Here is a 15,928-nt window from a genome sequence, read left to right on the forward strand (position 1 = left end):
TTTGTCGCGTAGGTCTTGTAAAGGACACTTATGCTATGTATTTTTCACTTTTCTAAACTTTATACTTTTTAAGATATTAAAGAAAAACGAATATACATTTCTCCCATTGACTTACATTGGGCCATTATGACATCATAATAGGGTATTTAAACTGGCTTGCACCTGTGCTTCACTGACAGCTGATCTCTCTGTCCCTCTCAATTTAACTGTAACTAGGAACATTAAGACACCTTCCATTCTCTACTTTTTTTTCTCTCCATCTCTCCATCTTTCTCTCTATCCCTCTCAGTCTACTTTCTCTCACACTCAATCTCTCTTCTTCATTCCATTTTTATCTCCTTTTTTCAATATTTTCACTCTCTTTTTCTCTTTATCCAGAGCCACTCTTGTTCACTCTTCTTTCCTTCTTCCACTCTTCTTTCCTTTCTTGTTCAACTCTTCTTTCCTTCTTCTCTTCTTTCCTTTCTTCTTTCCTTCTTTCACGCTTCTTTCTTTTCTTCTTTCCTTCTTCAACTATTCTTTCCTTCTTTCACTCTTCTTTCCTTTCTTCACTCTTCTTCCCTTTCTTCTTTCCTTCTTCCACTCTTCTTTCCATCTTCCACTCTTCTTTCCATCTTCCACTCTTCTTTCCTTCTTTCACTCTTCTTTCCTTTCTTCTTTCCTTCTTTCACTCTTCTTTCTTTTCTTCTTCCTTTCTTAACTTTTGCATTTCATGCACTGGTATTTCCTTCAGGAAATGCATTTTCTAGTTATGAATTGCCATTCATTTTGCAATGACAAGTGATTTTTTTTATTAGGGTTCATGCAGCGAAGCTGCAGGAAACCTATTGTGTTTCTATGTTTTCTTATTATTATTATGATTCTTTGCTGGGATCCTATGGCAGCCCATAGAACCGTCTGGTAAAAAGTTGTGAAATTTGGCACACTGATTGGGGACAGTCCCATGATTCATTTCACCAAGTTTCATGTAGGCACATGTAGCGCTCTAGCGCCACCAACAGGTCAAAGTTGGACGTACGTTCACACACCTAACTTTTGATCCGTTGGCCCGATTATCAAAAATGAGGCATCCTTGGAATCCTTGGACCAGCACGAGTTCAACGCACCCTATGACGTCATTTTGCGCCATGATGGATTTTCCGCCATTTTGGATTTTCTCAAAAACCTTCAAAATTTTTCACAGGTCACAATTTTTGTCCGATCAACACCAAACTTGACACAAATCATCTTCAGACCAAGCCTCACAAAGGATACTGAATTACATCTTCGCAGCTAAAACTGTTCGCCCGTGACAGCCAATCAAAGTTTGCGACGAAGTCGCCCGACAGGACGTGGGCTCATATCTCAGCAACAATTTCATATATCAAGACCAAACTTACTACATGGACCGCTTACCTCATCAGGAAGACGCTTAAGAAATTTGGTGACCTTTGACCTCTAGGTGGCGCTGTAATTAGCAAAAATGCATTTTGGCCTGTAGCTGTTGACGTGTTTGGAATTTCAACTTACTAGTGGGATCTATACATGCTCTTGGAGGTCTTTAGATTGACACATGCAAATATGTGACATTATCATAATTGATCAGGGCGCCATATTGAATTTAGTCAAAAACACTAAAAAGCAAACACAGGTCACAAATTTGATCTGATCTTCACCAAAATTGGCGCAGACCATCATTAGACCATGCCTTATAACTGCATTAGTTTATGGAAAAGTTGATGAAAGCGTTCGCCAGTAGCAGCCAATCGAATTAGGCGGCGAAGCCGCCAAACAGGAAGTGAGCTCATATCTCGGCAACCCTGTAATGTATCAAAACCAAACTTGGTACATGGACTGCTGACCCCATCTGGGGGACAATCAATACATTTGGTGACCTTTGACCTTAATTTAATCCAAAACACTAAAAAGTTTGCACAGGTCGCAAATTTGATCCGATCTTCACCAAAATTGGCACGGACTTTCTAAAGACCATGCTTTATCACTGCATTGCGCTCTGAAAGCATTCGCCTTCAACAGCCAATCGAATTTGGCCGATTCGCTGCATGAACCCTCCATCGCTGCTTGCAGCTATATTTATTATTAATTTTGTTTTGTTTTAATTAACGTAAATACGACGAGGCCCCCTGGCGGCCGAGGCCCTGGGCAACTGCCCGCCTTGCCCATTGGCACGCATAACAAGACACAAAGAAAAAGGGGGACTTTCGTTTAGGTAGCGGCTTTTATGCAACTTTGCTATTGCTTGATGCGAGTGCCTAAGCATTGTCAATACAAACTGTTATGAAACATGGAACAGTAACTCATTCACACAATAAAGTGTGAATTGGTCTCTCTCTCCCTTAGGAAAAACAAAATCGCACATTTTCATTCACACTCAGTGTCGCATTCAGTCTTCCATATTTCTACCCATAACAGCTAGCCATCTTTAGCTGAGTAAACTTCTTAACAGTTGACAGCTGCTAGAGTGTGATAATCTCATGTTAATATGTGTGAATATGAAGCTGCACAGGAACCCTGAGGGTTTCTACCTTCTCCTTTTTAAGTTGTATAACTTAAATTGAGGAGACATAGGATAACATCAAATAGAGAACTCACTATCATCTCATGCAAATGGAAATCTTCAATTTCAGCCGTTTAAGATTATTAAAAGGAGAGAGAGAGAGAGAGAGAGAGAGGGAGAGGCCATTTTCAAAACCAGAAAGATTTACCAGATGTTATGCGGCAAACAACAACTAAATGAATGATAGTTTACAAAGTTAAATTGAATACAAGCAGAACATAAACTGAAATATAGTCTTTAAAGCAGCAATAAGGAGTTCTGTTTCGAAACTAGCACGCTAACTACCAAAGAGGCATGCAAACACCTTGCAAACACCACCAACAGGCCAGTTGACACTGATAGAAGCTTGCAATAAAGCTAGCAATTTCATGTTGTGATAGCTTTTGTTCCCTTTTTGCAGGGTATTCCAGTCTGGTATACAGAGCTACATAGTGCATATCCTGGATGGCTAGTGGGAAAGACACAGGTGTTTATCTATCCTTCCCTCGACCGTATGCTATCAAAATTAATTTGAGGAGGGTACCAAAACTAGTTGCCTACCATACCACAAAAAGTATCAAATTGTTGCATAGTGTTACTTTAATTAATCATATGATGCTGGTAAATTCATTTATAAAGGCTTTAGTTAATCATATGATGCTGGTATATTCATTTACCAAGTAACTACAGCTGCCACAAAAACACCATCAATCTATCTTACAAATAATGGAACAGCTCAGCTATTCTTAGGTTTAGTGTGTTCATTGACTTCAATTCACTTAATTTGAACTTAGTTGCGCAAATGTCCTTCTGCCCTTCATTTTAAATGAGATTCAGGTTTATTCTTTGTGCATACATCATGCAGGTGTGATAGTACAGCGGACAGGCACCGCTCTATGACAAAGCCTCTGCTGAAGTCAAATTACGCGCTGTGCTTCTGTCACTCACCGGATGATTTGCAGCACAATAAAATGGAATAAATCGCTGACTGACAAGAAGGCTGACAAAAACAGTTTAGCAATCAAGAAATATACTTGCTAACTGAGGGCTCATCAAACATAAGAGGCATTACAGATGGAGTAGGCGTGTCCTGCTCATAACAGACAGATGTAGGAGGCGTGTCCTGCCCATAAGTGACAGATGAAGGAGGCGTGTCCTGCTCATAAGAGACAGATGAAGGAGGCGTGTCCTGCTCATAAGAGACAGATGAAGGAGGCGTGTCCTGCTCATAAGAGACAGATGAAGGAGGCGTGTCCTGCTCATAAGAGACATGACAGAGGAAGGAGGCGTGTCCTGCTCATAAGACACAGATGAAGGAGGCGTATCCTGCTTATAAGAGACAGATGTAGGAGGCGTGTCCTGCTCATAAGAGATGGAGGAGGAGTGTCCTGCTCATGAGAGATGGAGGAGGTGTGTCCTGCTCATAAGAGACATATGGAGGAGGCGTGTCCTGCTCATAAGAGACAGGTGGAGGAGGCGTGTCCTGCTCATCAGAGGCAAAGGAAGTGTCCTCTCCATTTTATTTTACCACTCTAACTCATAGAACACGCAGGGCCATCGTTTAGGGGTGAAAGGTGTTGACAATTCTAGGGGCCCACAGCCCAGGGGGGGGCCACAAAAACCCCAGTAGCCTATTATGTAAGCTTCCCTTTCTATGACTAAATTATTATGTATAGGCATACCTTATGTTCATACTAATGCATCAGAGTTAAAACAAAGCGGAAAAAAATCAAGCAAAATTTTAAAAAATAATTATTTTTTCCGAGCAATAACCCCCTTTTTTTTATATGGTTTGGTCCATACGCACATTAACACTCGCGCAAGTTAAAGAGAAACTGTCATCTGGAGAGTTTAAAATTATACTAAACGAAGGGAAATCTACTGTATGGAGATATTTCTGCTTAATAGACGATGCAGATTCTAATTAGGCTGTTGGATATGTCCAATGTAAGAAGTGAGAAGTTTTAATGAAATATGATTGATGCAACTCGATGGTTGGATGTAGATGGTTTCATAACGAACGTCGGCGTGCAAAAAGATCTTCAATGGTAAGATTTGTCTGTTGTGTCTCCGTGTATCATAAAACGTGAGTTTTATATAAGCATAGCGTGTGTAATGTGTAGCTATTTCATCCCATTTGTTAACCTTTCCTGCTGTCTTTCTGACCGTAGTTGGGGATTGCAGGGGAGTAAAATGCTCCACGGCCGAAGTAGATTACATGTTTTTAACTTCGGGGTTAATTCCCTTTCCTTTACAGACAGCAGGAAAAGTTACAAAACGGAATGAAATAGCTACACATTACACACGCTATGCTTTAATAAAACTCACGTTACTCACATACTGGTTAACACTGTTACAGCACATTAATGTTTGTCGCTGCATCCAAACTATGCGTCACCGTTCTCCCTCCCTGTACGTGCTCCTCTTAAAGGAGCCGCACCATTTTACAAAACGTTCTTGCAATGTGAATCATTTAATTTAAATATGCTTATTGGCCTTACTGTGCACCATAGTGCGTTTAACAGTGCTTTTTTGTGTGAGAGAGCATTTAACTGTTGATGCCCCTGTTTAATAAAGCCAGGCTATTCATAAACAACGTACGTAAATCTGGCATTAGTAGGCTACTATGAACAGTTGAGAAATTGATTCCGTCGGGCTCGGTTCGGATTCGAAAAAAACATATTTTAATGGTTGTCGGACTCGGTTACTATTCTGCCGGACTGGGCTCGGACAGAAAAAGTCGGCCCGATCCATGCTCTAATCTGCATCCTCAACGGGCAATAGTTGTCCGTACTCCGATTTTATTTCCTGCCATTCATTGTCGGATAAGGACGAGGGGCGTAAGATACTGAAGAAAACCCTGAATATCAGTGATGCTGCTCACAAGGTCAAAACATAAAAGGTCAGTACAAAATGAAACCACTTAATATCATCCACAGAAAAGATCAGTAAGGTTCGCCAAACGTTATAATACGCTGTCAATAAAATTCCAGTAGCAGTAGAACACAGTTTTCCATTCTTACATGAGTGTTTACTAAAACTAAACTGCTATGGTAGCCTATTGACATGAGTCTTAAGCAGGGACATAATAATACCCAGTGACTCTTTGTTGAGTGGTTAATTGAAAAAATTAATTGGGTGCATTGCGTCAGGCACTGTCAAGAACATAGAGGAACAGAAAAATTAAGAAAAAATTATAATACATATACAGTAGTCTAAGAAAAAAAAGAGTTGTGTAAAATTGATCTTTGGCGATGAAAAGTTGGGGGGGGGCAGCACAACAATATTCATTCAGGGGGCCCAGAATTCCTAGCAACGGCCCTGAGAACACTTGTAAGTAAGGCTAAGAAGGAAGGCTATTTAATAATTTCAGCAAAGTTGGATTCCTTCAACTGTCCATCCCAATACAAAAAACAGTTCGAAGAAGAGAGTGGATAACTCCCTGTTTTAGTGTGAACATTGTATTGGCAGATTAGAATATTTATTTGCGTATTCAAGCGCATGTGATAACGGTTAAGACTCATCATTATTCTCCCTGTTTAAAATGTGTTCTCCACACAGAAATAATCTTCATATCTATGCCTATCTTGTACACAAATGCAAATTTAATTAATTTAATTTCGACTTCATGGATCCTAAACGGCAATGATCATTCAAAACCTACTACACGTACACAAAGTCACGTCCATTAGACTCAGACCCTCCAGGATGTCGCGATTGCACCAATTCATGCGAATTCAGCGATTACCCGCAAATTCAGCGTGACGTAGCAATTTTAACACATCACCGCAACTTTCCCACTAATTTGACAAATCATTGTCGTCTCCCACAACTTTCTCCTGCCCTGCGGACACGGTGCAGACACTAGCAGAGTTCTAATCCGTTGTAAACAATGAGAATGTCTACACCAGGCATGGAAATTAAACGCAGCCCATGTCCACTGAAGATTCAGAAATAGATGTGGCTTCAATGTTTTATAATTTTCCGCAAGGTGTGCGTGGCCCTTTTTACATAGAGTCTGGTAATAGATCTATGAAATGTAATGAACATTATTTATTTTGCTGTGAATAATGAATGAAGCAATGTATCTGATTATTTCCCAAACCCTCAAGAGCTGTTGCCGTGGAGATTTAACATTACTTTCGGATTGAAGATAAGGTAGCAGCTAGTGTAGTAGAATAGATTACTTGAAATTAGAAAGACTTTAAATTAATATATGACATTAAACAACATAACACCTATACGGATACAATAAATCAACAATAGGGCTGAACGATTAATCGCATTTGCGATTAAATCGCGACATGGTAAAAAGCGATTTTCTAACCGCAACGTCCGCGATTACAACGTGGTGTGAAAAAAAAAAAAAGATGGAAAATTGTGCACACAGTGATTAAAGCAGCGTAACGGATCAATTGCTAATCGCTAACGAGATGCTAGTGGCTCAAACTAGCGAAATCTCTTGAAATGTGCTTAGTTAGTCAACAACTGTCCTAACACAGTCAGACATCAATCAAGTGCAACACAGGACAGCAAATAAGCTACTTACTAGTTCGGCAGACAGTAAAAAACGGGCGGCTTCAGGCACACCTACATAACGAAGTCATTTGCCTACAGACCCTGATATGGCAATGGCACAGTGTCCTTGTGTCATTGTAGCGCCCCAATTTTTTCAAAGCTGTAATTTTAAGGTAAAACTGCTTATCCTAACCCTGAAGTACAATTACAGCATAAGGCCACTTTAAAAAGTGCATGCCTTGTGTTTATACTTATACTTACTTAACTGTCTAAGGTCTATATCCCTCGTACGGGATATTTTTATTTTTTTGTCAAAAAAAATGTAAAGCTCCGCGAGTTTTCGTCTTAGAGACATAAAAAGAACAACCACGGAAACATTGAACCCTTTTCTTTTATAATATATACAGTTCAAAATTTTAAAATAAATAAGCACTTTGTCAGGGGAATAGAACTGATGTGTTGCACTTTCTAGTATCTGAGTGGGGTTTCTGCTGCTAAGGACCCACCCATTAGCAAATGACAGCTATTCATATGATAAGGAGATGGTGATTCAGTGATCTCCATTGGGTCATGATGTGGCAAGATTCACTCCGGGGGGTTTGGGCCACAAAGACATTCTAGGGCCATTAGGATATGGCCTTTGTCTTTGCGAGAGGTGTCACAGGTTTGTTCACACCAACTAATCAATATGCATTTGTAGGGGCACAGATTTAGGAATGGTACAGGACACTCTGAAATTATAAATATGTGGTAGTGAAACAAGACATACTTTCTGAATGCTAAACTAACATGTGTTTAGCCAACACCTATGTTTACAAGGCTCAGAAATAAAAAGTCTTGTGAATAAATCTTTACTATGTGTTTATGTACAAAGTCTGAGCACCTCTGAAACAAGGATTTTCCAAGGGTATGTTTACATTTGATTTAAATTAAACTTTTTTTTACTACATTCCTTTTACTTACATGATATTATTGCTGAGGTCATCTAGAATAGAATCATATATTCCATTTGTGCATCAATGTTTTAAGTTAAGCAAAATGTACAAAAACATCAAGGCATGTCAGACAACTTAGAAAAGTCTAAAAGGCCTTGGACCTTAGAGTGTTAAATGCACAGTGGCAAAGCCACTGATTTGTTTCTGTAATGAGCAGTTAAATACAAATGTAAATGTAGGAAAGAATATTTCACACTAAATGTATCTAATATTGTGTTGGTCATCATTCAGTACTTTTTGTTGGAAAAAAAAAAGAGGATGAAATGAAAAAAATCGCATATCGAATCGCAATCGCAATATTTTGGGGAAAAATCGCAATTAGATTCTTTTCCCAAATCGTTCAGCCCTAATCAACAAGGTTAGCAAAACAGATTGTTAACACTTCCAACCCCAAGGGCTTTTTTTGACTCTGTTAGGTAGTTTGCCATGCCTGATATTTTTGTATATTTTATCTAACTAAAACCCATGAGGCAAAAGTGGCATTTATGATTATATTCTAGAACAACTCAGCAATAATACAATGAGAGTAAAAGGATTGTAGTAAAACAAAGTTTTGTATTAAAATGAAATATAAAGACACTAAAATGAAATCTAGTTTTAGAGGTGCTCAAACTTTGTACAAAAACACATTGTAAATATTTTGGAAGTTTTCTTTTTTACTCTGAACCTTGTAAACAAAGGTGTTTGCTTCAAAAAGGTGAGTTTAGCATTCAAAAAGTGTGTGTGGTTTCTATACTTATTATAAGTAATATAGAAAGTGACACTTTTCTTCACTTAGACCACTATGCATATTGATGAGAGAGGTGTGAACATTCTGGGACACCTTGGTCAAAAGACAATGGCCAGCACGTAATGGCCCTGGAATGTCTTTGTGGCCCTCTACCCCCTTCAGGTTTTCTTGACACATCATGAACCAATGGTGATCACTGAATTACCATCCCCTTATCATATGAATAGTTGTAATTTGCTAATGGGAGGGTCAAAACCTCACTCAGATGCTGAAATGTGCAAAGGATAAGTTATACTCTCCTTACAAAGTGATTATTTAAACTTTAGTTTCAAACTGTATATATTTAAAAAGAAACAGGTTCAAGGTTGCTGTGGGTGTTAGTTTTATGTTTGTAGGACAAAAACTTGCGGAGATTTTTAATTCTATTAATAAAAATACCACCAAGTGCCCCACGGGGCCCCTTCGTTTTGGAAGGGTTAAGCAAAGAATGAGAACGGCAGAAACGCAGGCAGGACATCAGGCGACAAAAACAAATCACAGTGACACATGCTGGGTTTTTTTTTTCGTTTTATGTGTAGGCTGAGATATTCATAACATTTTATTGAGTCTTACTTGTGGTACTTTTGTAATACCAACAGGTGCAGGTTCGTTGTGGATAAGTAAGGAAAGTTTTCCTTCTACTGAGGAAAGACGCTGTCTTAATTGATTGCTAAGTACCTCGATTGCTAAGTTAAAAAGGCCATAGTAATTATTGTTAAGTTGCCAAGACAGAGCATGTTTAGGTAAATGACCATATTTGGTAATTGCGTTGGTCATGTGATAGTGTTTTGATTTCTCTTCACGGCTTATTTATATTGAGTGGCAGTTAACTTCGGGAATATTTTAACATAATTGAACTTTGTTGAAGTTGTGTGCGTCCATGGCATGTAGCCTATATGTAAGTTTGACTTTGTAGCCTACCTTGTCATTATGTGTTTGTTATAGTTTAGCTTGCTCATAATTGTTACGAGCACTATAACTTAATTAATCTAGCATGATGGTAGGAGACTGTTCATGAACTCACTTAGCATAAACTGCTAATGTACAAATACGAGTGTTACAGGGTTTACCTTTGCTAACTTTTGAGCGGTCATTCATTTAGTGTACATGCTCTTGTATATCTTATATTAAGCCAGTCGCATATCATTGCTTAAGAGGTTTGCATTCTTACCGTTAGTTCCCTGTATAATTAATTATTTAAATGGTACAACAGGGCTGTGTATCTGATAAAGTTTCAGACAGTAAAAATCGTACCTTTCTGTGCAAACTATGTCCTCCTGGAAAATTAGCAATTATTAAAAAAAATTTACTGATTAAGAGACAGTGCTCGTAACAATTATGAGCACGATAAACTATAACAAACACATGGTATTTTAGGTGATTTAGTCGGTAGGGGAAGCAGGGCAAAAACAACAACGTTCAGTCAGTTAATTAGACAGAGAAGAGATGCTGAACGAGTTCAGAATTTAAATGGTGAACTATGAACGTGAACGATTCATATTTACTTGTATGATCTGAACTTTGAACTGGTTAATGAGAGGTGTGAACGTGCACAACACTGCTGATATGCTCTCACACGCGGGGACGGCTCAGTGTTCCGAAAGCCCAATATTCCGAAATCTCAATATTCCGAAAAAAAAGTCTCCCTGGCATACTTTAGAACTAGTTTAGGTTGCACAAAACACACACAGCATTTAATTTGCGCAGCGGAGACGCTCACCGGGCTATCACGCATATCAATTTTCCTAAGCAATATTTGTTAATTTAGCCTACTCTGATTTTGAATATGGGGAACCTTTCGTGCGAAGGAAATCACCGGCAGATTGTCGCAGGACATTACAAGCACTGACAAGGCATGCATGCGTTGGTTATCATACAAGTATTTTTATCATCGCGATGCAAATGCCATGTGTGTATAATAATATTCTGAATTAAAGTTCATGCTTGTGAAATGAATGCATTTATGTTTATGATTGTGTGGTCAATTCATTGGGATGTGCATGTGGGCTATAGTGGTTCACGTTGCTGTGCTCAAAATTTCGGAACAGCGGGCTGTCGGAATAATGGGCTTTCGGAACATTGCCATGGAACCCTCACACGCCCTCCTCATTCATAAGGAAGTGGTTCAGAGCTGGCCGTAGAGTTAGGAGACCGGAGTTCAGCATCTCTTCTCTGTCTTATTAACTGACTGAACGTTGTTGTTTTTCTTAATATAAAAGAATTTGGTTATAACACATAGTGTGATTTGCCCTACCATCTTAATCACCTAAAATACCATGCAATTCTTTTCCACCTATCAATGTAGGCCTAAGCAAGGTCATGCCATTCCTTTTAAAATCTGTTCAAACATGTTATTCCAGGTTGTTAAAGGCACCCAGTGCAACATTAGGGCATCAAAATGGAAATATTCTGGATAAGATAATCTTTATGATATTGACATTTACTTCACCATATTAGCACATTTGCATCATTATTTGATAATTTGGGCGTTAAAACGAGCGCTAAAACTAGCCACAAAGGCGTAGCAGGATTCCAGTCAATGGAAAAATGGCCTCTCCCCACCGGCGATTGTTGTTGTTTACGATTTTCTCTCCTAAGCCAAAAAGTTAGTGTTAAGCGCTGTCTTTCCCTACTAATCTAGACTATCTCCACCATGGGACGCTGCTGTAGTCTCTCCACCTGGTCTACCTGGAGAAACCCTTGGCCAATTGCACCCACCACCACTGCATTGCCGTACACTTACTCTACCCCATACCCTACGCTATCATTTATATACAATATACATTATTGCCACCACTGAAATGTTTCTCTGTCCCTACATCCCTTACCCCTGTAACAGTAACCCTATGAGTACAGTAAACTGGTCTTGCCTGTATCATGTATTTACCAATGGATGCCTGTATACATACTATGTCCAGCAACCAAATGCTGGCTGCGTACAACCCCTGTTGTTTCCCTTCCCCTTCTGCCACACAACCCTCCCCCTTCCCCCCTTCCCACCTTCCTATCTCCACCCTGCCGACATCTAGCAGATGGGTCCCCCCTTATGTGCCGTGGTTCTGCTTAAGGTTTCTTCCAGCCTAACAGAAGTTTTTTCTTGCCCCTGTTGCCATTGTGCATGCACTAAGGGGGTTTAGGCTCTGTTAAAATTGAATTGAATTACTCAGGCTTTAACTTCTGACTAGCGTGAAGCATGCGGGTGGGGAAAGTGGGTGAGGTGGTGATATAGGCTCTTACTCAATTACATGATATAGGCGTTTGAAGATGTAGAATTCAAACATGTCCAATTCAAGGCAATAATAAACAACAGGCTATCCAACCCTGCCTGCAATGGGCTACATTTGCAACTTCACAACAGGATCTCACGTCAAAACTCAATGATTATAATCTCATGCAATCAAAACTGTCAAACAGGCTTGCTTAATAATCGTAGATGTAAAAAAAAAAAAAAAAAAGAAGCTTAAGTTGAGCCATTTCTGATCAATATCACAGGGAAAACTAATTGTAAAAAGCCTACAGTGGAGGTTATATGGTTGGGCCTGATATGATATAGATTCAGGGTGTCCCCTTTCAAATGTCATCACCATGCGTTTGACAACCAAAAGTAGATGTTCTCTTCATTTACACTACATGAGGACATGGTGAAAGCATCGGGGGGCGGCGCTCAGACTGCAGCTTCATTGAGAATGAAACACGATTGAAAAAAGGGGTTCTATCCCGTCACTCTCTGTTCCCTCACTGTTTAATGAGTGGAGGAAAGCGGTCAGATTTTGTGACTCGCATTAAGCCATAAAATATACAAGTTATATCTCCTAGATCTAGGACTTAGATCTCATACACCCATACTAATTAAATGACTTTCAATAAATTTAGTGAATTCCATGACTATCGGGCTTGGAAAATGAGATTTTAAAATTCCATATCTTTACCATGATTGTGGGAACTCTGTATCGTATTTTTTTCCCCATAGGGTGAACTTGTCAGGTAAAATGCTTCCACACAAAGTCTTATTTCCAACACAACATAATAATGGCAAAAATCCTTTCAAAAGTTTCCTTTATAGTGTGTGACACACCCTTGTGTAATGAATGTGTGTGAGTTGAAAAGGTGTACCTATTGCGCAGGCCAGTGCCGTTGCTGAGGCCTCCTCCACCCACCAGCGTCTGCAGTGAGGGCAGAGCTGAACGACTCAGCTGCTGTCTGCTCGGACCCCTGCGCCCTCCGGGCATGGCCGGTATCCACGGTAACTAGTACAAGCCCAGCAGTTCCCAATCAAGTTTTCACAAGTTGGCCTCACACAGAGCAAACACTGCAGACAGAACATTTGATTTAGAAGTAAATCCTTGCATTGGCACACACACAATATAGTAATGGGACAATCTACAACAGCCATAAATTAATATAAAAGATACTAGGACAGCTGATATGGCAAACTCAGACCGGAGGCTCATTTTTAGATATGAAATTCACAGTTAGAATCATGAGCATGGAGATACTCCAAAGTCCCAGACAAAGACCTTCCAGAATTAGTAAAAGGATAGGGTTGACCTCAAAAAGCACTATGCATTAAGTTACATAATGCATAAAATGCTTTTTTCCTCACTTACTTTATTTTTGTTAAATGCTTTGTAATTCGCATTGGACCCTTTGCACCGCTGGCCATTTTCTTTTCACCTGGCTATGGTTGGACCTGCCACATAAGGATGATACTAAATTGTGCAGACACTTGGTACTCTTAATATTAAACAATACTGCCCTATATATGTATATTTTCAGGAAATTATTGCTATAAACGATTTCGTTTCGTATATTTCATCCAGTGAGTTGTAAACTTGGGCCAAGATGCAAGTTAAAATGCGGAACTTAAAGCGCAACAAGCATACGTAGTTTATTTTATACACACAATTAATAAATATTAATTTCCGACAGTTAAGATGCGTATTCTTCTCAAAGCCCTTGCAACACGTAACGGCAATGTTACCCAAGATACATATATGTTCAAGATGCGAACGCATTGAAGCTTATGTAAAGTTATTGTTGGCTAACGTCAGACATCCAACGCAGCTAGCTGGGCAAACACCATTTGGACATAGAACCCTACTCTTTAGCTAACAGTTGTCAGCATGACTGGTCCAGTATGATAGTTAACGTTAAGCCGAAATAGAATACAAGACCGACGGATTCACTCTCCACTAACTTCTGAGTTACAACCAGCACAGTAACTTAAGTCAGGAGGGATAGATAAGTTAGTTAACGCTACGTTGCTTTGAAGTGTCAGCAACCTGGCCTTATCACAAAATCCTGCTTAGGCAACGTGAACCTGTTCTAGCCAATTTCACTGATCAGCAAATTATATGACACAGTGTTATAACTCTTATAACTAATGCACCGTCATTAGAAGTAGGGTAACAACATGCCAACCATTAAAAAGCAATACTCACAGTGACAATTAACGCCAGGAGCTGGTAGTGAAGACTAAAAGACATCAGTGGATTAACTATAAAATCAAGTTAGAGAGGAACATTTGTATCTATTGGAAAATGACCCTCGGGTATCTTGGAGCAGACTGGAATTGTGTTTTAACAAAAACACATGCAATGTCGTGCCCTGTGTTCTAAAAATGCTCAACATTGAGTTATAAAGTTAAGTTTAAAGCATCTGCAGTGCACCAGTTGAGTCTTCTCAGCGCAGAGACCGACGTGGCAAAAATGAGCCCTCCTTAGCACCACGTCATATCTTGCGCGACGTTTTTCTAATGCACAGCCGCAGTTACAGGTTGTTACTTGGCTGTTTTTTTTTTAACAAGCAGACCACTGAAGCATGTTGACGTTTCTTTATTTCAGAAATTGTTACAAAAAAACACAACAGCCACTCTTGTCGGTCAAGGAGACGTGTTGCCGCTGGAAAACGTATTGAAACCGGAAGTGGGTGATTTACTCCGTTTGATTGGCTAATAGACCCTTTCGCCGTTGGTAAACAATGCTCAGCGTTCTAGGTTGCGCACGCATTCTGGGGGCAAAAGAAATGGCTTAAGTTCATACCTGCGTTCGCTTTATCCTAATGATCTCGGAAGTTACGTTAATAAATTGACATTAAGTTATGGAATCCAACTTCCCGATCCATATTCGATCACGGATTGGATAGTTGACCCATCAAAATGGACAGATATTTATACATACTTAATAGAAAAACCCAGTGTTTACACAAAAGATACATTACGATCATTCAAGTCACTCCATGCCTATAACTACGTTGTCTGCGGGCATGTCCACTCCAGGATATTAAGTACTGCGACCTCAATGATGGTGCTGAGGTGCTACCAAGCCAATGACAAGGAACAAAGACAATAATGTATAAACCATGTGTTTTTATCAACAAACCCACCAACGCTACCGCTTCACGTTAAATTGCACATGCATGGCAGAGTAAGTCGACCTTATCATAAACGTTTCATCGTCAAGGTTTACGTGTAGGAACTACATAACCAATTGCAACCAGGAGACACAACTGTAATGTTAGCGAATGAGGGGTGAGAAGCCCCCCCCCCCCCCCCCCCCGATATTTACTCTTTTAAGTCTCCTGTACGTCCAAGCCCAAACCTATTCTTGAGGTTTCAAACATTTTCCAGGCTATTTGGCATCTAACAATAAAAGCCTTGTAACTCTTATTTATGCTACAATACAACTTATATTTGTTATGATAGCCACATTTAGTATACTCGTTTTTGTCTTATACCATTTTTTTTATCTGACATTGCAGGCTATAGGGTCTTGTTGCAGCCATGCAGCAGCAGTGCTGTTAAAGATTGAGCTCTATGTTAGGATGGGGAGGACAGAGAGGGCATCTTGTACATCAGGAGCATGTAAAACAACACAAGCCTGCATACAGTGTGAAAAGCCAGACTATGGTAAAATGATTCACTGTGTCCAATGTGACAGCCACTTCCACTACGGCTGTGTGCAAATTTAAAGAAAGCAGTGAAAGAGGTAAAAAAGCATGAGCTTAAGACAAGGTTCAAATAGTTTTAATTTAATAAAGACAGTATAGTACATAGTCATTTATTTGTCTGAATATCATTTGTGGATTACATTTATCAGCAAACACAGTACA

The 15,928-nt window shown here is 39.5% G+C and overlaps 1 protein-coding gene across 1 annotated transcript in view; it reads right to left on the bottom strand.

Moving 5' to 3' along the window:
• Window positions 1-14,503, bottom strand: part of tmem39a (transmembrane protein 39A) — a 118,717-nt gene extending 104,214 nt beyond the window's left edge. Inside the window, exons 1-2 of the mRNA XM_080832039.1 lie at window positions 14,260-14,503; window positions 12,932-13,127 (exon numbers count right to left, since the gene is read on the bottom strand). Coding sequence (XP_080688165.1) covers window positions 12,932-13,047 — 116 coding nt within the window. The 5' untranslated portion in view covers window positions 13,048-13,127; window positions 14,260-14,503. The remainder of the gene's footprint in view (window positions 1-12,931; window positions 13,128-14,259) is intronic.
• Window positions 14,504-15,928: the final 1,425 nt, after the last annotated feature.

This window comes from Sprattus sprattus, assembly GCF_963457725.1.
Source record: "Sprattus sprattus genome assembly, chromosome: 2".
In the NCBI taxonomy this organism is placed as follows: Eukaryota; Metazoa; Chordata; class Actinopteri; order Clupeiformes; family Clupeidae; genus Sprattus; species Sprattus sprattus.